This window comes from Hevea brasiliensis, chromosome 4 (assembly GCF_030052815.1).
Source record: "Hevea brasiliensis isolate MT/VB/25A 57/8 chromosome 4, ASM3005281v1, whole genome shotgun sequence".
NCBI classification, from domain to species: domain Eukaryota; kingdom Viridiplantae; phylum Streptophyta; class Magnoliopsida; order Malpighiales; family Euphorbiaceae; genus Hevea; species Hevea brasiliensis.
Window position 1 is genome coordinate 3648281 of NC_079496.1, and position 23961 is coordinate 3672241.

The 23961-nt window shown below is 34.9% G+C and overlaps 4 protein-coding genes and 1 pseudogene across 6 annotated transcripts; 3 read left to right on the plus strand and 2 right to left on the minus strand.

Annotated features, from left to right (window-relative positions):
* Positions 1-657: 657 nt before the first annotated feature.
* On the plus strand, positions 658-1822 carry LOC110655207 (glucose and ribitol dehydrogenase-like; annotated as a pseudogene).
* Positions 1823-3510: 1688 nt separating this feature from the next.
* LOC110655225 (E3 ubiquitin-protein ligase RHF1A) lies at positions 3511-6795 on the minus strand. Its single transcript, XM_021811443.2, has 8 exons — positions 6439-6795; positions 5753-5799; positions 5555-5617; positions 5303-5414; positions 4867-5201; positions 4526-4627; positions 4089-4437; positions 3511-3818 (listed from the first exon to the last, which is right to left on the minus strand). The coding sequence occupies exons 1-8, from the start codon at positions 6595-6597 to the stop codon at positions 3807-3809; spliced, it is 1179 nt and encodes a 392-aa protein (XP_021667135.2). The 5' UTR covers positions 6598-6795; the 3' UTR covers positions 3511-3806.
* Positions 6796-8544: 1749 nt separating this feature from the next.
* Positions 8545-11825, plus strand: LOC110655228 (DEAD-box ATP-dependent RNA helicase 58, chloroplastic). Of its 2 annotated transcripts, none has more exons than XM_058145071.1 (10): positions 8545-8909; positions 9017-9110; positions 9218-9331; positions 9414-9515; positions 9588-9710; positions 10030-10188; positions 10285-10353; positions 10547-10636; positions 11013-11153; positions 11545-11825. In XM_058145071.1, the coding sequence occupies exons 1-10, from the start codon at positions 8602-8604 to the stop codon at positions 11806-11808; spliced, it is 1464 nt and encodes a 487-aa protein (XP_058001054.1). In that variant the 5' UTR covers positions 8545-8601; the 3' UTR covers positions 11809-11825. The 2 variants fall into 2 exon arrangements, with proteins under 2 accessions (XP_058001054.1, XP_058001055.1); XM_058145072.1 differs by having other exon boundaries at positions 9606-9710.
* Positions 11826-12148: 323 nt separating this feature from the next.
* LOC110655227 (glucose-1-phosphate adenylyltransferase large subunit 3, chloroplastic/amyloplastic) lies at positions 12149-15780 on the minus strand. Its single transcript, XM_021811444.2, has 15 exons — positions 15442-15780; positions 14953-15066; positions 14698-14871; positions 14531-14623; positions 14355-14438; positions 14213-14268; positions 14001-14094; positions 13819-13931; positions 13661-13733; positions 13477-13557; positions 13290-13376; positions 13086-13190; positions 12784-12890; positions 12477-12537; positions 12149-12350 (listed from the first exon to the last, which is right to left on the minus strand). The coding sequence occupies exons 1-15, from the start codon at positions 15670-15672 to the stop codon at positions 12249-12251; spliced, it is 1575 nt and encodes a 524-aa protein (XP_021667136.2). The 5' UTR covers positions 15673-15780; the 3' UTR covers positions 12149-12248.
* Positions 15781-17267: 1487 nt separating this feature from the next.
* On the plus strand, positions 17268-23368 carry LOC110655229 (mitogen-activated protein kinase kinase kinase NPK1). Of its 2 annotated transcripts, none has more exons than XM_058145073.1 (17): positions 17268-17688; positions 17767-17808; positions 17981-18046; positions 18129-18239; positions 18322-18402; positions 18506-18583; positions 18674-18756; positions 18935-19016; positions 19141-19241; positions 19479-19518; positions 19885-19944; positions 20034-20080; positions 20159-20384; positions 20473-20709; positions 21426-21760; positions 21846-21925; positions 22990-23368. In XM_058145073.1, exons 1-17 carry the CDS (start codon positions 17404-17406, stop codon positions 23091-23093), a joined length of 2058 nt encoding a protein of 685 aa, XP_058001056.1. In that variant the 5' UTR covers positions 17268-17403; the 3' UTR covers positions 23094-23368. The 2 variants fall into 2 exon arrangements, with proteins under 2 accessions (XP_058001056.1, XP_058001057.1); XM_058145074.1 differs by having other exon boundaries at positions 17269-17688; positions 21858-21925.
* Positions 23369-23961: the final 593 nt, after the last annotated feature.

Sequence of the window (23961 nt, forward strand, 5' to 3'; positions counted from 1 at the left end):
ACGGAGCCATGACCAAATATCGAATGGAACTTTAGAACATTAGAATTGCAAAGATTTGAAAATGACTTGAACTTTTTAAGGTCAGAACCATTATTTAGAGACCGGATAAAACCTTAACTTCATTTGAGGAATATCTGGGCAATTCAAGCGAGAAGCCCGATCACAACATTAGTCAAATGGAATTTTGCGGTATTTGTACATAGAGAGATCGGAGAACAACAGTGGGCAAGATTGGATGGTCCGGAGATCCAATATTGACTCAAACTCATCGGGTAAAGACCAATGGATCGGAAAGCAATCTAACTTGAGTGTGAGATCGATTTGTTCCAGAAACGAGCCATTAGTAAGTTCGGAAAAGCTACTTGATCGGGACATCGGTTGAGAATGGATAATAAAGTTTCAATTTTAAAAGAACCTTAATTTCGAAGGTCGGCCAAAATATGGTGTCTACGCTTAGCATAAAATTCTTATACCAAATCAGCGTGGCAGAACACCGATGCTATACAATAGTTGTGTACAAAAACCCACAAGACAATCTGCCTAATGCAAGATGCAAGCAAAGGATAATCCGATTAATCTCTGCAACTGCATTATTATTTCTACTCTTTCTAATTAGTATCTTACTCGTCAGTTTGCAGTAATTTCCAGCAAGAACATATGGCTACCTGCAGGGAACAGTTTCCACCACAGACACAAGACCAGCAGCCAGGAAAACAATATGTCATGCAACCGCTTCCTCAATCCATAAATCCTCACTACAAACCTTCCGACAAGCTCCATGTAATGCCCTTTTTCTAGAAACTTTTTAATCAAGTTCATGCATTTTTATCTGGTTTTTATTGCATTTCATGGCAGGGAAAAGTGGCTCTGGTGACCGGAGGTGACTCTGGCATAGGAAGAGTTTGCATTAGAGAGTGCCACCGTGGCCTTTACATATGTGAAAGGCATAGAGGATAAGGATGATACCCTGCAAATGCTTGGCAAAGTTAAGGCAAACGATGCAAATTACCCAATTGCCATCGCTGCTGATATTAGATTTGAAGAGAATTGCAAGAGGGTTGTTGATCAAGTCGTGAATGAATTCGGACAGATTGATATTCTTATTAATAATGCAGCTGAGGAGCACTACACTGAATCCATTGAAGAAATTACTGAGGCTGTGCTCAAGAGTTTGTTTAGAACAAACATATTTTCTCTGTTCTCCTTCACCAGGTATATACAGAAAAGTCAGAACTTACACCCTCCTTTATAGATTCTAATTTTATCCCAATCTTTGCAGGAATGCACTAAAGCACATGAAAGAAGGTAGCTGTATAATTAACACGACATCTGTTCTTGGTATACCGGCCACCCTCAGTTGATGGATTATACCTCCAGTGAGGGTGCCATTTTAAGCTTCACTAGGAGTCTGGCCCTGCAGCTTATAAAGCAAGGAATTCGTGTCAATGCTGTGGCACCATTTCCCACCTGGACGCCACAGCAACCGGCATCTTTGCCTGCAGATACGGTTGCTCATTTAGGCTGCTAAGCTCCAATGGGCAGGGCAGGACAGCCTTATGAGATTTCACCTGCTTTTGTCTTCCTAGCGTCCAGCGAGTGTTCCTCTCACATTACTGGTCAAGTTATGCATCCTAATGGTATATGTGTTCTTTTTTACAACTTTAATTCTTGTGATTTTGATCAACCACTGGTCTAATTATAGTCAGTACCCCACGAATTTGATCCTTTTTCTCTCTTCTTTCTTTGAGCACAGGCGGTACGAATATTGGCAACGCTTGATCTGCTTGTCAGTTGTGTTGCGGGTTCTTTTGGTCTATTTTCCCTGTAAAGTTTGGAAATGTATACAGATGAGATACTAAGAATAAGGCCCTGGGTGGCTTTCAGATGTGTGCCAATATAATTGATGGAAATTAAATAAATATTGAGATATTCTGGTCATTCTTCTTAATTTCATGTAAAAAATATATTAAAAAAAGCCATAGTTAAAAGTATGCTAACACCCGACTGATATTATTGAAATTATTTTTAATAATATAAAATTTTAAAATTCAAATTTCAATTTTTTTTTTTTAAAAAGACGTGCAATGTTCAGGGCTTACTCTGCGTGCAAGAAAAATGTTCTTTGGTTTTTCAGGTAAGAACCTAGGATTTACAGTTTACAGTTTCAGCAAGAGAAAGGGAAAAGTTTCCACCAGAGTCTAGAGCAGCAGCCAGGCACCCAGCTTCTTAAGCCATAAAACCATGACTCATCCAACAAGCTTCAAGTACCCTTTCTTTTTCTATGGAAACCAAACACGTTAACAAATGAAGTGGCGTATTCCGTGAATGTCAATAGCAGGGGCAGGTAGCTGTGGCTCCAGCTCCTGTCTGAACACCACTGTAAAGCTTGGGGTCACTGGTTCCAATGGGCAGGGCATGACATCCTTATGAGATTGCATCTTCTTACGTCTTCCTGGTGTCCAACAAGTGTCCCTCCTACTTCTTTGCTCACTGGCCAAGTTCCGCATCCTCTCAGGCAATAAAAAAAAGTTCTGCATCCCAACGGTGTATGTATTTGAATTCAGCTTTGAACTCATACTAACTATTTTTCAGTTACTCTTGAACATTTGGTCCTATTTATACTGCATGAGGAATGATATCAATGGTTGATCCTGCTTGTTACTCATCTTCTTCGATCCCCTAGATACACCGTTCAATTAGAAAGGGAAAGAAGAGTCTTGATTGAGTTTTAGGAGTGCCAATGATTTTCTAGATTTTATTATAATCTATAATGCGTTCGTGTGACTGCACTCCGGTAAACCACGCAATTACCTAAGCATGCATATATTATCTTGCGCCCTCTAAGGCTTTATTTACTTTTTTTTTTTTTTTTAATTTTTCGAATTGCAAACTTATATTACAACGCCTCAGAGGCAACACTACAAATCCTGCATCAGAGAATAATTTCGCCATGATTATTGGCATTCTCTCTCTTCTATCTCATAAAAGACCTATTTTATAAACCTAGTCTAACTTAATGGCTAAAGGCATGTCACCCCTTGACAGATGTCAAATTCAAATTCCCAGCTCCCTCAATCACCCCTTAAAACAAGAAAAAAAAAAATCACTCCTTAAACCTAAAAAAATAAAAATAAAATATTCTATGAAAGATGAGACTTAACATGGAAACCATGCTGTCATTGTTGCGTAGCTTCACTAAATAAAGACCAGACCATACAATGCTGAAAACTCGGAAAAATGCAAGTCTACACAGAATTATCTCAAATCATCCCCACTTAACATATTAAGTATTCTTTATTCGGTATCGTTTTTAACTAAATTTCCATTCTTAACAGTAGTGGTAGTATGCCAATATATTTGGGTGCTGCTTGTTAAAGAGCAACAGCGTCTGATCAGCATTTCAGCACCGTTCTATTCAATGCAATACAAGATCACAAAATAAAAAAAAAAGTTGGAAAATGCATAACCACTCTCATATCAAAGTAGAAATACGAAACTTGAGTAAGAGCATAAGCAAACAACCAGAGTAGGATATCTGTTATGAAAACTGCAAGATGGGGGAGAACACCTTCATTCATCTTTAGTCTCAAAGAGTTCATGACAAAACAAAATAGTTTTTTTTTTTTTTTTTTGCTGGTAAAGTAATTCCTACTACCAAGGTCCTTACTGTGCATAAATAGGCAATGCAGGACGCAAACCAACAGGCAAATTGGTTTATTCACAACACGTCACTTGCATCATTTGCCGCATTCTTAAAAGACCTGGTAAAACACAATTAAACATCCAAGTTTGAGCTCTCCACAGGATCAATGACCTCTCTGCAATTGAAGAAAAAAGAAAAACATAAATTAGCTTTTTCTTTTGGGTATAAAGGCACCATGTTTCAAGATAAGATGTCTAACCATATATCCACCACTCCAGTCACACAAGTTAAGGTTGTCAAGATTAGTGGCCATGTTCTGCTGCTATATTATGATTTTGTATATTATTGAGTTATCATAGTTGCTTACTCTACTTGCTTGTTCTTTTATATTCTATTGAACAGTGAGATAACATGCCTAAGAAATGATGCCTTAAGATTTCCAAACCTGTACGTGCGGAACTTCCAATTGACCTGGGACAGTTGAAGAAACATCCATGCTTGCAGCATGTGCAATTTCCTCACTTTTTTTGTCAATCGCCTGAGCATTAATGTTTTCTTGCATGCCCTTTCCCTTCAAAGAGAGGTCTGAAGCTCCTGGCCTCAAATCAGAAACTTGACTGGTGGCTTCAGTTCGTTTCGAGGTAACATCTAGCCGCTCAATCATTCGCACGACACCAGCAATACCTGCACTCATCTCCCTCTGAACTCCTTTGCTAAGCTCCTTAACTGAATTATTACGTGCAAGTAGCTTCTCCTTCATAACTCGAGTACTTTTAGAGAACGACTCCTTGTATCTGTTTTGGCAATAGTGATAAATTTCAACGTCCATAGTCTAGAACAAAAAACTATCAGTGCTGATGGAACTAAGTTCCACACATCTACCTGGCTGAAGCAGCAACCCATTTAGATTTAATGGACTCTGAGAAAGATGACACCTCGGAAGATGTTTGGGGAGCATCAGTTGATGGTGGTCTAATGAAAACTCTGGAAAATGAGCCATCAAAAAGTAAGAAGGAAAGCCATATATAAAGAGAGCAAAAAAGGGCATGTTATTCTTGCCCCCATCCCGGTTATTTTCAAGACTCCCAGACCCACCACACTGTTCTAAGCATAATATCAACCATAAGGATGAAATTAGAGATTTATGAATTGATCCTATGGATCAGGGCACAAAACAGACAACTCTAGATGTTCGCATCAAAACTTCAATTCTAGACTAATACCTGGGTTTGGAAGGAATGTCTCTGTTTACAGCATTACTAGAGACCACATTCACAACAGGAGGGACCACAGATGGCAGAGCTTGTGGTGGCATGAGATGAATTGGCGAATTGCCCTCTGAAAACCCACTATATACATCTTGGCCTTCTTCAGTAGACCTGTGTGTTTGCTGAGCACTGGGTACATTTGTAGGCGAGTTAAAGATGAGAAACTGCGAGGGACCCTGTCCAGAAGATCTCTGCCTCTCCCTTCTGCGGATATAATGAGCTCTGCTTGCAGCAGCTGCCAGATGCTGCATAATATGCTCATCGAAATCTGAGTCATCTGAATAGGAATCCTGAAAAATTCCATATCACTCCTACTAAGCAATGAAGAAATTTAAAAGCTAACTATGCAGCAAACAGAATTATCAATATGGTTTCAAAATGAGAACAAAACCTGTTCTATATCAAAATCTTCATGAAAATGGGTTAGGTTTGTGGATGCAGCAGAAGATGTGTTTCTTGACCTTAAACACCTCTCAGTCTCAACAGCAGCTAGAAGTTCTTGGCTATAAAAGTAAGCATTACCCAATTAGCTTATTTTCATCAGTACAAAACTCAATAACATTTGTATTTGCGCTGTGTTTGTGCATGATCTATTCTTATCCAGGAAGAAGCAGATCGTGATGGCAATTTTTAAGACACATACCCAGCAGGATCCTTCAGGACAAGAAGCTGCCAACATATTGGACACTCTTTGCTTCTCTGTGACCTAAACAAAAACCAGATTCAATTAATAGAGACAGCATAAATCATAATTTTACGGAGAGAATGAACGTCTCCAGCAGAGGTTATAAATACTAGTTTTCCAATCCTCTTAAATCAATACATTGTTGAGTGAGCCTACCATTCAAGAATACATTGAAGATGATATTCATGTTTGCAGCTGGTGACCTGAAATGAGAAACAAGGTACAAAAGGTTAATCATCTATTACTGCAATCACATGGAGAGCAAACTGGCACTACGGCATTAGCACTGAAGTAGTAAATGCAAAATAATAAAAGAGAGAAATCAAATCTATTAATAAAAAAAGGCTTGAAGTGCCAACATCCTTCAGACCAAGAAACCCCATATAAATTAATTACAAAAACATAAATACCACAAACACCTAGGAAATCGTGAAATTCCTCAATAACTCCCAAATTGCCGACCAAGGATAATTTAAAAACAACAACAAAAACAGAGTACATCACAGTAAATTCCCAGTAATTAATCAATGTTCGCAACTCCGCGATCAGTCCAACGCCAAAATATTAGCAATGGATTGTGAATATCATTGCATAATTTGCAGGGATTATCTCACTTCTTATGAAAACAAAAAGGCACTCGATTGCAAATTAATCCGACTCCAACTACTACATTCAGCTTTTCTGTCCCCTTTCTCTCATCGGAGAAATCAATTATCAGTACACGTCAAAGAACACCAAAAAATTTCAGAAAGTTCGCATTTAATTAACACAACAACTAGAAAAAGAACTCAGGAAAAAAATGTGAAATAGAGAGTGATAGTGTAATAATAGCAGTATCATACAGTGGGCGGGTCTTGAGAAGTGAAAGGCTCGAGGCAGATACTGCAAGCATCGTCGAATGCATCGTCAACAGCAGCTCCCGAAGAAGAAGCATCAGCAGCGGCTGCTGATATGATTGGGTTGTCAGATAATGAAGAGGAAGAGGAAGGGAAATTGGCCATCTGAGAGGTTTCAGAGCTGATGGAAAAGGAAGAGAGAATAGTAGAGAGGAGAAGATGAAAGGAACCCTAGAAAAAGTGTTGGGGGTGAAGTAAATGGTCAAAGAAAAGAATTATGTAGAGAAGAAGAAAAGAGAGAAAACCAAGGAGGAAATCCGATCCAGACGGTTTGATGGAATCAATCTGATTTTGGATTCTTTTCATATCAGTCCTCCCATTTTACCTTATTTCTTAGTAGATGCCCGCCGGCCTCCTTGTAATTATCGTTACATCCATAATTAATTGCATTGTTCTTTTATTACTTCAATAAAAATCTCCTTGTGAAAGAATTTTATTTTATTTTATTCAATAAAAACACAATGCATTTGCGACCTTCCCATTCATTATACCTTTAATTTTAAGTGTTTTAAGTGATTTGAATAATGGACACGTAAGAGTCTATTTAGATGAGAATGAAAAAAGAGTAAATAAAAATAATGAGAGATAAATAATTATTTTATTTTTATTTAAAAAAATATGAATTAATAAAGAATAAAAATAAATAAGAGTATGTCTTATTTTTTTATAATTTGGTCTTTTTTAATTTTTTTTATACCTTAATTTAGGATATAAAAAGAAATAAAAAAAATTAAAATTTATGAATATTTTTATATATACATCTCTTAAATTTATTCATTTTTTACATATTTTTAAATATAAAAAATACACATTATATTTTTTATCTTTCTATTAATTTATCTATTCTTAAATATAAAATTTTTTTATTATAATTTTTTATTTTTTTATTTTTTTTTATTTTTTTATTATTCATAATTTCCTCGTCTCCTTAAAAGTTAAAATGGGGAAGTAATAATAAATATATTAAAATGCAGTGCTTTCTTTTACAAATTCAATAAAATACAAGGAGACGTTATTAAAGTAACTTTTTGTTTTTTCTGACGCAGTCTTCCACCGTTCGCCCAACGCTCACGCCACGCGTATGGATTTTTTTTTAAGAGCCCATGGACTATTATATTTTGAAGGATTTGCCCTCATAAGCTAGATGGTTTAATGGATTTTAGGATACTAAAAATTAATAATTATATATTCAATACAATATCAAAATATATATATATAATTAAGAAAATAATCCTAATTAAAACAAATAAACCCCTCAATAATCTAATTCAAATCATTTGAAAGGTTCTAAATTGAGATTTCTAAGGTTTGTTTACCTATAAATAACAGAAATAATTTTAAAAAATTAAGAAAATTAAAAAACTATAATTTCATATAAAAAATATAATTTCATATTGAAATATAACAATTTTTAAATAAAAAAATTATAATTTAAAATTTCTGCAACTTAATTAAATTTGAAAAAAAATAATTTAATTTCATTTGTCACTATTTTTCTTTATATAAAAATTTTAATTTTCATCTATTAAACTATAATTTTCTATAACCAAAACTATATTGTAACATTTTTTTATAATTATTTAGAAGAATACATTTTTATAATAATAAAATTTTATTATATTATTACAAAATAAATAAACAACATATATTTTAAAAAAGTAAACTGTGTTTTTAAGTATATTTTATAATAATTTTTTAATTATAAAAATATGAATAAGTATGTTAATTTTTGAATTAAAAAATATTTTTTATTAATAAAAGATGAATATATTTTTTATTCTCTTATTTTTATTATTATTTAGACATTAACAATATATTTTATTTATTGTTAAAAATTTAAAATATATTATTAATAAGAATATTAACAAACAATTAATAATGTGTAAAAATTATATAATCTAAAATTTTTAATAATTTTTTCATTAATTTATATTGTTATTATGTATCTCTATGGTGTATATTATTTATTAATTTATATTTTTTATTATTTTAATATTATGTTAAAAAACATATCCATTTTAATGTTTAGTTTATAGACAATTATTTCCGCCTATAATAGCCCAAATTTATCAACTCTGGTAACCAAGCGTGAGCTCAGAAGCAGCCACCATGGCTTCTTCTATAGCAGCTACTCAGCTTTTCCCTCTGTCACACACTCTTTGCTTTTCCAAACCTAATCAAAACCAACACCGTTTTATACTCCCATCAAAATGCACTGATCCCAATCTTTGCTCTTCGTTTAACTTCAAGAACAGAGCTCTATTCTGTACATCCAATTTCTTCAGGCCTTCACAAGCTGTTCTTAACTCTTCCACTCCCCTAATAAGCCAAGAAGAACCCAACACGAAAAATAAGAACGATAATTCAACACTTCGCGAAATTTGCCAAGGTCACGTACCGGAGCACGTTTTGGGCAGGTAAAGTTTCAATCTTTTCCCATTTCTTCAAAATAATATCAAATTTGATGGTTTAGATAACTTAATTGCAATATTCAATTCTCTAATTATATGGTTTCATGTATAAGGCTGGAGGAGGTTGGATATGTGGTGCCGACGGATGTACAGAGGCAAGCTTTGCCTGTTCTTTTCAGCGGCAGGGATTGTATAATTCATGCTCAGGTTAATTTCGGTCTCTTCTGCAATGCTTCGAATAAAGACTAGAGAGAAAAAGGAGAAATGTCTGATAAGGCTAATAGTACTAATTGTTTTTTTTTTGGGGTCCCTAGACAGGTTCTGGGAAGACGCTTGCTTACCTACTGTTGATATATTCAGTTATTAATGCTCAAAGATCTGCTGTGCAAGCCCTCATCGTGGTGCCTACCCGGGAACTTGGAATGCAAGTGAGGATGGTGTTGGTGATTATCTTATTTTTCAAAGCATACAATCACAAAACGTTGTGTTGATAATTTCTTTGTGAATTAGGTTACGAAAGTTGCTAGGATGTTGGCTGCGAAGCCCATGGATATTACCGTCATGGCTCTTCTCGATGGAGGGATGTTGAGAAGACATAAGAGTTGGCTAAAGGTTCACCATTCTATTGATTCCATTTTCGGTTCAGTGTTTTATCTTTTAACTAATACTGTTCCAATTGAGAAGGGAAAATTTGTGTTTCAGGCAGAACCCCCTACAATAGTAGTGGCAACAATAGCAAGTTTGTGCCAAATGCTTGAAAAGCATATATTTAAACTTGAAGCAATGCAGGTGCTGGTTATTGATGAGGTAATTTCTCTCTCTAGTTGGTTGATGCTTTCAGAATTGAGTTCAGAAATTTATTTTTGAACATTTTCAGATTAAATATATGTGAAAGTTGGGTTAGAGTAAATTTTCCTACCGCATGATTCGTTTTCTACACAGTAAGACCAGTACATAGGCAATCATTTACTCTTGGGAATCATGTCAATAACTCTAGACATACAATCTTTGTAAGGCACATTTTTCTTGCCATGTTATATATTTGTAACTTTTCTGAAAAATACAAACCTCTTCTAATAATAAAAAGTTCTGAACAAAATGGCATTCTATGTTATTTCATGGTTAGGTGGATTTCATGTTCAACTCTTCAAAACAAGTCAGTTCTCTGCGAAAGCTTTTGACATCATATTCATCTTGCAATAACCGTCGGACTGTTTTTGCCAGTGCATCCATCCCTCAGCACAGACGATTTCTGCATGACTGCATACAGCAGAAATGGACCAAGGTTTGCTAGGACCTGATTCTTTTATTCAAGGTTCATTTATTAGGATTTGATATGATGTTACACCAAGTTCACATATATTTTTTATATGGTTTACAGAATGATGTAGTTCATATCCATGTCAATCCAATTGAGCCCATGCCATCCCGCCTGCAACATAGATTTTTGGTATGAAAAAGTTCGTATGATAATCAATTAAGCTTTCTGCTTCCTGGTTTGTTCCTGGTAGCCCATTTTCACAATATCCTCATTCTTGTGACTTTATGTTTACCTGTTCCTGAGTAGCATCCTTTCACAGATAGATAACATTGTACCCAATTGATTCAAATTTAGATTGTGCTAATGCTGTATTGCTTGACAGACATGCAGTAAAAACCTAAGGTATCAAACGTTGCTCGCCTTATTACAGGCTGATGCACCCAAGTCTGGAATTATTTTTGTTGGTGAGCAGGTTTGTGTAGCCTATCCATCTTGAGTGTTAATTTCAGAAATTGATGAAATCATTGAATGTAATCATGATAATTTACAATTTGATAATATTCCTTTACTTGACAATAGTCATCAGAAGAAATCTCCTAGTCAGTGGCAGCAGTGAAACTGATGTTTTTTGGTTTGGTTGTTAAACTGATGAGACTCTATCTTTGCTCCAAGTAATAGAGTTCTTCACTATATGAGGTGTGACTTGGCAGATAGGCTATATGCGTCCATCTGATATTAGTGTACTTTATGTCTTTATCAGTATTTGGTGGAAGAAAATTATATGTATCTCTTTATGTGTGAGGACAGGCTTAGGAAGAAAATTAATTCTTTTCATTCTACTTTTGCAGTCTGAGAAGTCAAAAAGGGCTGGAAATGCTCCACCAACAACTCTTTTGATTGATTTCCTGAAAACTTCATATGGGGATTGTTCAGATATCCTTCTTATGGAGGAAGACATGAATTTCAATCTACGAGCAGCTTCACTATTAGTAAGTGATGTCCACTTCCTAAATGTCCGAATAATGAGTGAGCCAATAGGCATGGGTATTCTGTTTTAGATGCTACTAAAAAAATGATTTTATGATTTTTCATTTTAATAATATGTTCAATATGTTATTTTGAGCCATTCAAAAGAGGAAAATCATTTATAATTTTTCATTTTAGTTTTTAAACTAGTAATTGAATTGTTACAAAGCATTAAGAATAATATGATATTTGTTAATATTCTATTCTCATTGTGATCTATTGACATGGGTTGCTCAGCATTAAAAGGAAATATAAAATAAAATTTCAGTAAAAAGAAGGCAATGAACTGTGTGTATTATTCTTCTAGAGAACCTTTTCCCAAGTCCAATTTTTCTTGTTTTCTTTTGCATACAGGAAGTGAAGCAGGGAGGAAGCTATCTACTTGTAGCAACAGATATAGCTGCCAGAGGCGTTGACCTTCCAGAAACAACTCACATATACAATTTTGATCTTCCGAGAACTGCTGTAGATTATCTTCATCGTGCTGGAAGAACAGGTAGGAAACCTTTTTCAGATGAAGAATGCTATGTTACCAATATTATTTTGCCAGAGGAGCATTTTGTTCTGCAAAGATATGAAAATGAACTGATGTTTAAATGTGAAGAGCTTATCTTATAGTTCCATTGTTGATTCAATCTGTATCTTAGAAAGTCTTGCTTTATACTGTATTTGATGAAACGCATCAAGATAAGCTAAAAGCTCTTAAGGGAAAAACCTTGCTAAAAAATATATTGTGATTTTTGAGGCCAGATAGGGTTCCAGACATAGGAACCCCAAACCATTGGGCGTTAAAATATAAAAGGACAACAACAACAAGAAAAGAAAGAAAAAGAAGGGGGAAAATAAGGTCGGTGGTTGCATAATGTCATTGTTTCCATCTCAAGAAAGATAATCCATCGAGCATCTTTGATCGACAAAAATAAAATGGGAAAATTCCTTTACGACTGAGATTCGAAAATCATGATTAAAACTGTTGTGATTAGTATCTTTATGGGTTCATATCTCATACTTATTTTCTTGGTTTCCAACCTGATCAACATAAAAGAAAAATAAATTAATTATATTACAAAACCATCTTCAATAACGGAGTTTTTTAATATGACTGTAACACCAGATCGAATGTAAAATCCTTGTGAAGATCTATCAGCCTCTTGTACGCCCTGCAAATCCAACCCTTAAGTATATATTATCAGCAATTTATGAAGTTTTAACATAGTTGTAAACTGTTCTATAACTCCTTCACATTTACTGAAAACAGCTAAAATACTTTGTTTGCAGAACCATACCTCTGAGTTAGCAATCACAACGTTCTTCCCGATTCTGGCATTCTTGTCAATGATGCATTCCCTATTTAACGCAATGCAGCAACATATTTTATTCCAATGTGAATAGAAATGGATGTCTCACGTTTAAAGATTCCCATCCCAATTCATGTTCATTTCTTAATTATCAAGTGTAATTTCATGATAATTCTAAAAATTACACCCAAAACAGCAAAAAACTTTGCTGGATTCTCTGTAAATCAAATGATAGGATCCTATCTGAGAATTGGAATCTGTTTCCCATTTTAAGAGATTTAAACTTGTTCCATACCTTATTCTTGTATTTTCTCCTATTCCAACGGGTACTCTTCCTTCAGAGAGCAGTGCTGCTACTTCAGCATCAGTTTCATAGAAGTCAGCGCCAAGCATCACTGTGTCCTGCATTTGTTTGATCATAAGGGCGTGCCTCAATTTTACAGCATAACAAGATAATTCAAGAAAATAAAAAGAGATGTTAAATTGTCTGTATTTTCTGTATCAGAAATTAGAAGGCAGTTTCTCACAATCAAAATTTACAAGTTCTTCAACAACAATCTCACGAGGGTTCTAACTGGAGGAATTAACTCAACAAACCTTCAAGTGGACATTAGAGTTTATTCGAGATCTGATGCCAACAACACTATGTTCTATGAAGCAGTTGGTTAAGAAACTTCCATGAGATATGATTGAATGAATGATCTGGACAAAAGTAATTATGAAGAATGTTCATTTTCAAGAACACAAGTAAAAGTGAAATCAGAAGCACAAAATCAGATACACTAGAGGCAATTTACTGACCTTGCTATTATCAATCTCTGTTGGTGGCAGATTTCTTCTCGATGTGTACATTGGCTTTGCTGCGTCATAGAAACTAAACCTTGGTGGCTGAAAGTTCCAAAGAAAGTGTGTATGTGTCGACATTAGTTTAACCTCTCATTTTATAAGCTGGATGAAAAGTAAAAATGGATAATGTTCTGCTACTTACATGCTCAGTGAGGGCAAGGTTTGCCTCAAAGAAGGATCTGATAGTTCCTATGTCCTCCCAATAATCATTGAAGAGATAAGCCTGCTTAGAATTTCCATTACAAACATCAAGTTAAAATTTTCACTTTTGGCAAATAGAACGCCTAATTTAAAAATTCAAAAGCTATAAAAACAGAAAAACAGACCCTGGTATAAAATTCTTTTGCTGAAGCTGGTATTATCTCTGATCCGAAATCATTTGCAGTTGGAAAACGCCATCTGAATCAACAACGATTAGTGCCCCTTTAGCCACATTTGTGCGTGTGTTGATCCACAATCATACATCACTTCAAGTTATTGGTACCTTAAAAGATTCAGAAGTATCTCCGTCTTGAAGACATACACTCCCATTGAAGCAATGTATGGTTTCTTTCCCGCCTCATCCTTTGAAAGCCCCAGTACCGTTGTGTCAACTGCCTAAATTATGTAGTTAGCTGCTACCCTTATTTTCTTCTGTTTAAAATTTAAAACAAAACATAAACTCACCATCGCCTTTAGGTCATCCCCTTTAGGCTTTTCACTGAATGAGAGGACTCTTCCCTTGCTATCAATCTTCATGAGACCAAAGTCTGAGGCTCGGCTATCATAATATAACAAATATTGGAAATTATCTGAGAGATTAAAAAAATGGCAGGGTATCTCAAACAAATCCTAAATCTTATTATTATTATTATTTTGCCATTAAAAAAGCAACATACCTGTCATCCATTGGCAAACAAGAAATGGTGATATCTGCACCACTCTGCCGATGATTCTGCAAATGAAGAAGGAGAATCTTAATGTCTGATAATTAGAGAGAACTAAGCAATGTGTCAACTGAAGTGTACCTAATTAGTATACCTGTACAAAGTCTAAATAGTCCATTCGATACAGGTGATCTCCAGATAAAATCAGCACATCCTCAATCTCTTTACTTCTTGGATCCTATGATACCGAAATACATTGTGAAAATATGTAAATATCATCTCCATTCATTTCTGAATTCAACTACCTGAAAAAAAAAATTTCATAGATACCTCAAAAAGCCAATGGAACTGTCTGACAGCATCAGCAGTGCCCTGGAACCACTTTTTGCCTTCCTCACCAGGAGTTTGAGTAGCTGCCAGAACCTAATATGAAAAAACAACCTCACTACCTTATAGTACTCTCCCTGTTTGTGTTTGAGTAGTCTGACACTAATTACCTCAATGCAGCCGCGTCCAAAATTGACGCCATTGCCGAAGTTATAAGCGCGAGCAAGATGCCTGTTGAGTGATTGTGAGTTAAATTGAGTGAGAATGTAGACTTTGTTGATTCCACTGTTGATGCAGTTGCTCATTGGCACATCTATAAGCCTGTATGCACCTCCAATTGGCACCTAAAATTTTGTTCACCACCACTTTTATCTATAATATTATAGTATGAAACCCCAACTTATAGCACCATAAGAACAACTTACAGCAGGTTTGGCTCGACGCTTGGTGAGAGGGAAAAGACGAGTACCAGCTCCTCCTCCCAGAATAACAGCCACAACTGTCCTTGGGTCCCTCTTTTCCATCTCTAGGTCTCTCAACTAATACGTATACATGCACCCCATTTACAAAAATTGTAATTAAAGTCAAAATCTGTTACCCTTAGTATTGATTTTGGCTTGAACACTGCTTATGTAGATAGAGAGAAAAAATACTTTTTAAATAACATCTATACCACTCTTGTTCTGTTCCAGTACTTTTCTCATACTGCAAGCAATGCATTCAAATCCATACTAGAAATTGATTTTTGCAAGAATAAAATTCATCAAACGGTATAAAATTGATTATTATGCCATTAATAAAATGATTCTTAATGCGTGCACAAAAAGAGAGAGAGATTTCAAGAGAAAAGTTGTAGGTGTAATGGCTCATTCATTAACTGATGAAACAGTAGCATTAATTCTTTGACAAGATACCTTGTACTCCCCAGCTGCACTAGTAGTAAGAGACATGGAAACCTGCAGCTTAATAATCTTGCTACTAGCTCTTTGATGGTGAAGTTGGCTTGACTTGACCTTTTTTCCCATGAACTCTCCATTAGCAAACTGCAAAAGTTTTGAGTTCCTCCCAGCTAGTCCAACCGCCCCATGCAGCTGCCCGGCAGCGGAGAGGGAGAACCGGCAATGGTAATCTGCCAATACTGCCATTTTCTTGGAAAATTAGAATGTGAAACAAATAAGATCTTGCATGTATATTAATTAGCGAGGGAGAGTGGAGAAGTGCAAATTTTTGCAGAGACGGAAAGTTACATACATGAAAGTCATGCCATTGGTAGATCGGTGCCACGTTATCCAAATTCAATTGCATCCACCAATTTTCATTTTTTGTGAGGAAATAATGTCTTTCCTAATGGTTCCACTTGTTTTACCACTAACTGCGAATCAAGGAATATTCTAAGAGTTCTTAAATGAAAGATTGTTAGTAGTTAATGAGACTTCAACTCTATCACTCTTACACAGTTTCACGAATTCTATTCCCATCGCTTACTATTATCATTATTATTTTCAATTTCAAATCAGTCTCTCCAACATCTCTTTCTCGTGAACGTTTTAAGAGAATATGCTTTCTTTCTATAGGGCTGTTCTTGTCCGCAGATAATATAGTAAATCCTATATATTAAAAAACACCATGATTATTCCATGTTAACAGTAGCTGAACGGTAAAGTTAGTTGAAAAACTGTAAAATAATTATATTTTTATTGAATCTACTTATAAATTTTTGTTAAATTCTTCTTCGGATTGCCTATATGAAATTAGGATTTATAATATAAGTTTTTTCCATTTTGATGATGGGACAGTCCATATATTTAATATTATACTCGTATTGTATTTAAAAAGGAAAAATTATAGGAATGATTTGAGGTTGAGTATTTGATATGAAATAATAAATCAATAATAAAGAAGCTTATAGACAATTAACAAATATTATTTTATAAAAAAATGATTAGGCGGTTATTATTTTGTGCCCATATTATTAGTTAATTAATACTTTGTAAGACTCATTTTTATTTGTGTTTTTTTAATTGATTTATCATATCATGTAGGACTATTTATATAGAATCACATTTTAATTTTATCCATGTGTTTTTTTTTTTTCAAATTATAATTACTTTTTTTATATAAAGAGATTATTCAGCACATCCGATATATTTATATCCACCATCTTCTTATATGTATGTGTCTCACATCTCTAAAACTAAGGAATAATTATTATTTTTTTATTTATAAGAGAGTTTATATTTTAGTACTCATAATATATGAAATAATTTTCCTTTTATACTTAATTGTCCATTTCATGTCAATGCTAATATAGAATCATAATTTTACTATATAATTTCTATTGCATGATAACTTGATTGTAAGAAAATTTTAAAATATATCAGGACCACTAAAATACAATATTTTTTATAGAAAAAAAAAATTATTTCTTTAAATTAAGAAGATGAATCACGTGAGAAAGTATAAATATTTTTAAATTATGATTTAATTTGAAAGTAATGACATAAAATTATTTTTCCTATAAATTAAACCCTATGAAATTGAGTGTATGATTCTTTTAGTAGTTCTCATTGGAACATTTTCAAATTTCAATAAAAAAGAGTTTAATCAAAAGGGGAAAAATATGCAAAACACAACAAAAAGTAGGGTCGCAAACATAAATATACAAAAATTACAGGGTACAAAACTCAAACAACGTGATAATCATTTTATGGGATTTCTTTATTATTTGAAAAAAGATCCCTCACTAGTCACCTTCCCCCTTTTCCCTCCCTTCTAATTTTCACTCCCACTCTCCTCCTCCTGTCCAACGTCTCTTTTCTCTTCCTTCTCTTTCTAACCACGGTTAGCCCCTCTAAACCCTAGAAACTATCCTTCAAATGCAAGACCTCTTTGGATCGGTTCGTCGATCCCTAGTGTTTAAATCCACCTCTGGAGAAGATGGAGGATTCAGTGGTTTAGTGGAGAAGATCGGCTCCAGCATTAGGAAATCACGAATCGGTCTCTTCTCCAAGCAGCCACCTCTGCCGGCGCTTCCTCCTTGTAAGAAAGATGACACGCCACCGATCCGGTGGCGAAAGGGGGAGTTGATTGGATGCGGTGCGTTCGGCAGGGTTTATATGGGCATGAATCTCGATTCTGGAGAGCTTCTCGCTGTTAAACAGGTTAGTATATTTTCATAAATGTTTTATTGATTTTTTTTTTTATTTGATGTCAATGAAGTTTTAATTGTGGTTTTGTAGGTTTTGATTGCGGCAAATAGTGCTTCGAAAGAAAAAACGCAGGTAAGCATTCAATTTTAATTTTTTAGTTATATGTGGATTATATTTTGGTAAACTAAAGCAATAGTTGGTTAATTGAAGTAGACGTGTTTATGACTAGAAACTGAGAGATGTTACTCGAAGCAAGTGTTCTCACAGTTAATTAAGGATGTGCATCTTTTTGAATTTGGAATAGGCTCACATAAGGGAGCTTGAGGAAGAAGTGAAGCTTCTCAAGAATCTTTCGCATCCGAATATTGTTGTGAGTATTATATGTAATCCATTGTGATTGTGATTTTGATTGGTTTTGCTTATTTAATTTTGTTTCTCCCCTTGCTTGTTAGAGATATTTGGGAACTGCTAGAGAGGATGACTCATTAAACATTCTGTTGGAATTTGTTCCGGGTGGTTCCATATCATCACTTCTGGGGAAACTTGGATCCTTCCCTGAGTCTGTGAGTGATATTTAGCTTTCAAATTTTATAAAATGGGTATTTCAAATGCCGATTTTAATTCTTAAAATTTTTTACCGAGCAGGTAATACGAAAGTATACAAAACAACTGTTATTGGGGCTAGAATACCTACATAAGAATGGAATCATGCACAGAGACATCAAGGTATAACTTTTTTTTACTAAGCATAATGCACTTAAGAGATTCATCTCTCTCTCTCTCTCTCTCTCTCTCTCTCTCATCTAATATTTGGTATGTTATACTTCAGGGGGCAAACATTCTGGTTGATAATAAGGGATGCATTAAACTTGCCGACTTTGGAGCATCCAAGAAAGTAGTCGAACTGGTATCCATATCATTCGTTGTAATTTAAGATTTTTGTATTCTTTGTGGAGTTTTGGCGGGCATCGTCTCTGAGATTGCTATATGGCTACAGGCTACCATAAATGGTGCCAAGTCAATGAAGGGTACTCCCTACTGGATGGCTCCTGAAGTTATTCTCCAGACTGGGCATAGCTTGTAAGAACGTTCTTCTAATTTCTTCTCATGGATGACCATAATTATCCTGACTTTTCCTTGAATATAGGGATTTGAGGAGTGTATATCTCTATACCCAAGGCACTTTGATGCTGATTTTCATTGCTTTTACGGACTCAACATTTTTCATTTTTGTTAACTTTGATATTATATTTCTTAGCTCTGCTGATATATGGAGTGTTGGATGTACTGTGATTGAGATGGCTACAGGGAAACCTCCATGGAGCCAGCAGTATCAAGAGGTACTTGTCTGATGACATATACTGAATACTTTTATCAATTTGACTCATATGTAACTGAATATAATACTGAAGTCAGTATTGTGTTCTTCCATTATTTGCAACCTAAGAAGGGTTATCTTTTCAGGTTGCTGCCCTCTTCCATATTGGGACAACTAAATCTCATCCTCCCATTCCTGAGCACCTTTCTGTTGAGGCAAAGGACTTTCTGTTGAAATGTTTGCAGAAGTATAGCTGTGATTTCTATTTCTTTATTGTTGTCATTGTACTCCTATGTTTTGCAATTTCATTTCTTTCTGAAAGGGCCATTAATTTGTTCTTTTTTAGTTGAAAGTTGAACAAATTTTTTAGGTAGAAACAATATTATACATAAATCATAGATGAATTTCAAGGTGAAATCTTCACATTTTCTTTTTGTAAATTTTTCTTTATCATCATCTCATATGAAACATGGTGTGGTGGCAGGGAGCCAAACTTAAGGCCTACTGCATCTGACCTGTTGCAGGTAATTTTAATACATACTAGCAGTATGTCTCTCTCATAATAATAAGTTCTTTTAAATTTTGTGTTAAAATGAAAAGAGGAGGAAAATGAATGAGGATTATTTGCTGGAGAGTGAAGAAAAGTGGGTCAGCAGAATTAAAATTTATGTGCAGATAGGTGGATAAAATGGGAGCTTACAAACTCTATTGTATATTATAAAAATGTTCAATCATTTTTAAAGTCTACATGAAACTATTCTCATAGTCATGGGTCCTTGTACCTTTTTTTAACAGAGATTTATCATTTCTTTGAAAAATTACCTTAGGGATTTGCCTAATTATACAAGGCAGATTTTCACTCAGCAGTATTTTTCTCTGAACATATGCAGCATCCATTTGTCACTGGGGAGTATCAGGAACCTCATTTACTGCTCCGCAATTCAGTTATGGTAAGTATAGCAATATTTTTTATTTGACTATTGTATTTTTTTTTTCTTGACCTTGCATCCATCAATCACTGTGTCTTTGTTATATTCAGGGATCTGGGAATCCGATGGCAACAACTGGGATGAATCTTAAGAACTCGTAAGCTATTTAACTTTGTATTTAGTTTGCAGTTCCGTTTGCCTGCTATCTTGACTCTGAAATATATTGATGGTGCAGCATGAATGTGTTTAGAGGGTCAACCTGTGCAGGCTTGAAGGATGTTTGTGAAATGGGTAGCATGATGTCCTCAACTGTATATCCTCAGAACCTACCAGTATCAGGATCCTACTGGGCTGAAGCCAATTTTGATGATGATATGTGTCAAATAGATGATAAAGATGATTTTGTGGTTAGTGCATCAGCTAGGTTCAAGTCTACATTTGCATCTGCTGATTTAAATAAGGTAATGAACTTTTTTGTTTTGATCCCGCAGTTTGTATTTTTTTTTTCTCCCTTCAATAACAAAGGGCAGAATTATTTATGTGAACCAGAGCTTCAATCCTATGTCTGAACCCATTGATGCGTGGTCATGCAAGTTTGACGAGAGTCCAGAATCAAAGAGTGGTGGAATTAACTTCTCTTCTAATCAGTCAATCCATGACATTGCTGTCAGCCCTGTAGAATCTGGTAAAACAGAGAATGGCTTCACATTTCCATGTGGACCAGTAGCAACTGAGGATGATGATGAAGTTACAGAGTCAAAAATTAGAGCCTTTTTGGATGAGAAGGTATGATTTTGTTCACTAAGTCCTTTCATTTTAGGTGTGAAGACTGGAATGCATAAGGGACTGTAGTTAAAGATAGTTGCAGATTCTTCTTGGCTGCTGGGTGATTTTAGGGTACCTTGATATGCTCATGGCAACTTGCCGACTTTACTAAGGTACTCTTGTATACTGCCTCGGAAAGAGCCTTGACTAAGGTGAGAGGTGTTTGGTGCCAGTGGTGTTAGCACCTAACTGAATTTGATAGTTCCTTCCTATAGATATACAAAATGGCCCTCAGACCTCAATCATTTAGGGAGTGGTGATTCAACCATTGTCTTTCCAATCTTAAAACAAAGTAGAAAAGATTCAATATTTTCTTGCCTTCCTTGATATAAAATTACTCAAATAGCTTTCTGTCTCGTCCTCGCATCCATAGGGAGCTCAAAACCGATAGGTAATCAGCTTTGGTATCCTCATTTCCTTGTTTTCCAATTCTATTGAAGAAATGTTTGCCTTTTAGCTATTGTAAGAAGTTGAGGTTATTCTCCATATTCTTATTTTCGTGCATAATTCTTTGCAAAACCATGGAAACAAAGAATATTATAGGAGCAAATGATTGAGTGGTTCTTAACTAGACAAATAAGTAGTCCAATAAAAGTTTTGTGTATATGTTATTTTGCCCTCTTTTATTACAATAGTGAGATAAAAATGTTGACACTTGTTCTGTAAAACTTCAACAGGCTTTAGATTTGAAGAAGCTGCAAACACCTCTATATGAAGAGTTCTACAATACATTGAATGCAGTGGATCCTCCAAGTACTGTTGGAACTGCAAATAATGAAAATATTACAAATTTTCCAAACTTACCCCCTAAAAGCAGGTCACCTAAAAGGTTACCAAGCAGAAGACTCTCTGCACTTGATGCCATCAACTCTGTTAGTCCTGGTAGTGCCAACAATAAAGTATCAACTGGGAGTAGCATCCAGAAACGGGCATTGCAGGAGATTCAGCAACCTCAAGTTAATGAGTCGAAAGATCTGCTTCTTGATGCCCAGCAGGAAACAATTACTCCTAGGTTTGCTCGCTGTTAGTTGATGTTGCAAATTTACATTTGCTAAAGAATAATGTCTTTCCTCATTCCATACCTGAAATGAAATTAGTTTAATTTTCAGTGCAAGCTTTTCTGAGAGGCAAAGAAAATGGAAAGAAGAACTTGATGAAGAGCTTGAAAGAAAACGAGGCAAGTTCTTTGGATCTATCAATTTTCCATCTACCTTGTGTCATAGTAAGCATGGTCTTACCAAATTGCAGTCGTGTTAAAAAATAATTTTTCCTCTTTGCCTGAACTCTATAAATAGCACTTCATTATCATTTTGAAAGTTTCAAGTTCTGTTGAAACAAGAAATAATGTACTTGAAAAGGCTTGAACTATTTTTCAACTCCTTGGACTACACTTGGGTGTGGAAGTGTCGTAACTGAATAAGCAAATGGAATTGTATTTTTATTTAAACGGAATCTCTTTGTTTTGTTGAGCTTAAAGGGGTTTGAGATGCAATTTTTGCACAGTTAGTGATATTGCTGTAGATTTCCTGGATGTTAGATTTGATCAGATAGTCTCTTGAGAATCACAGAACAGGTGAGAGCTGGTGGTGGTTGGCAACCACTCCGACGCTCAAGTCAGTAATCGGATTATGAATTGAGTATTTAGTATAATAGAAGTAAGAGTTTTGTTTGCATACTTGTTTCTGAAACTTTACCTTGTTTATATAGTGGATCTTCTCCAATTCCCTATTTAAGTTGTAATGATAATTATCCTCAGATTATGCTAGGAATTTAGATGTGACCAGTGACAAATGGCGTGATCTTTGTTTAGTCCGAACTCAAAAAGTACTGATTTTTTCGACTTGTCGGATCTCTAAAAACAGGTCGGAATGCTCTTAGAGATCTCCTCAAAGTTCGATTCTTTAAGTGTTGGGTTTTTGAGTTCAGATGGGCGAGCTCTGTCCCTTTTTGAGTTTGAATGGGCGAGCTCCAACTGGGTCGTTTTTTTTAGCTTGTCTTAAATTGAATATTTGATGGATGAACTTGCCTCAGTTGTGTAACTTGAATTACCATGTTGATAGTCCATGAGATGTGAGTATTGAGTTATTTTGGAACAACACATTGATGCACTTACAATAAGAGATTTAAAGTTAAATATCATATCGGGCACCATGTACCTCTTTTGATTCTATTAGATTGAGTTGCATGGGTTTCATTATATTCATCTCTACTTGTAGTGTGACATTTATGTGCCTATTGCAGAGCTGATGCGCCAAGCAGGCATAGGTGGGAAGACATCATCTCCAAAGGATCGGATTCCAACCCAACAGAGAGAGCGACTACATTTGGTATTCCCAGGCAAATAATTACACTTATCTTCCTTGGAAAAATTATGATTTTCCATGGTGAGTTTTAATGTATGTATTCATATATGGTGAAAATGGTGTCTAATAAGATAAAGTAGCCACCTTGCCACAAGGAACCTTTCCATCCATTGTATTGTGCCTTCGTGGTTCAGCCAAAAAAAAAATTATGAGAAATATCTTTTTGTGTGCATTTTAGTTTTTCCCTCCCCTTTGAGGTTAGTTAAGTTGTAAGTGGATGCGAGATTTGAATAGAGAAGTTTTTCTTTTTTTGGTTCTGTTTGAATTGTAAGTAAATAATCCAATCAAATCATAATAATAACTATGAAACATAGTTTCACTAAATATGTTACCAGGATGCAATCTTATGGATCGTTTTAGTTTGAGGGAAAAGTGTATTGATCAATGCTTTATAAAATCATTCATTTCTTTTCCTTCTTTCCTTCTTTTTTGTATATAAAATATTCCTTGTAATGCTTCAAATGAAGGGAGATTTTGAATAACAAAATCTATATACTCTTTAGTAAAATATGGAATAGGAAACAAGAGAGGCTGGTTATGAATATGCAGGCAGATACCGTGGAAATAATTTCACTCCCAATCTGGAAATTGGGCCCTTTTTTTATTTCTTCCGTCTTTACCTTCATTTTCATGGTTTTAGATACAAGCGAGGTATAATGGGGTGGAACATTACTGATTTCGCTCATCTGTAGAAAAATTTTATTAGATAAGAGTGAGGGCTATTTCTCTGTTTTTTAATTTTAATAATTTACTTAACTCTCTTATCAACTCCACAACCTGCCAGCTAGCATAATGAAAGCTTTATGCGGCAGTATTAGTTATTATAGTAATAGTAGTGATCAATTGTTTT

Coding starts and splice junctions, on each gene's coding strand:
- LOC110655225 (XM_021811443.2), bottom strand. CDS start 6,597: ATGGCCAATTTCCCTTCCTCTTCCTCTTCATTATCTGACAACCCAATC. Junction 5,202..5,302: donor AAGATTTTGATATAGAACAG/GTTTTGTTCTCA, acceptor GGAATTTTTCAG/GATTCCTATTCAGATGACTC. Junction 4,628..4,866: donor GACATTCCTTCCAAACCCAG/GTATTAGTCTAG, acceptor CTCATTTTCCAG/AGTTTTCATTAGACCACCAT.
- LOC110655228 (XM_058145071.1), top strand. CDS start 8,602: ATGGCTTCTTCTATAGCAGCTACTCAGCTTTTCCCTCTGTCACACACT. Junction 9,332..9,413: donor CCCGGGAACTTGGAATGCAA/GTGAGGATGGTG, acceptor TTTGTGAATTAG/GTTACGAAAGTTGCTAGGAT. Junction 11,154..11,544: donor TACGAGCAGCTTCACTATTA/GTAAGTGATGTC, acceptor TTTTGCATACAG/GAAGTGAAGCAGGGAGGAAG.
- LOC110655227 (XM_021811444.2), bottom strand. CDS start 15,672: ATGGCAGTATTGGCAGATTACCATTGCCGGTTCTCCCTCTCCGCTGCC. Junction 15,067..15,441: donor GTGCAGCTGGGGAGTACAAG/GTATCTTGTCAA, acceptor TATACGTATTAG/TTGAGAGACCTAGAGATGGA. Junction 14,439..14,530: donor AGTTCCATTGGCTTTTTGAG/GTATCTATGAAA, acceptor TCGGTATCATAG/GATCCAAGAAGTAAAGAGAT.
- LOC110655229 (XM_058145073.1), top strand. CDS start 17,404: ATGCAAGACCTCTTTGGATCGGTTCGTCGATCCCTAGTGTTTAAATCC. Junction 17,809..17,980: donor CTTCGAAAGAAAAAACGCAG/GTAAGCATTCAA, acceptor AATTTGGAATAG/GCTCACATAAGGGAGCTTGA. Junction 19,519..19,884: donor CTGCATCTGACCTGTTGCAG/GTAATTTTAATA, acceptor GAACATATGCAG/CATCCATTTGTCACTGGGGA.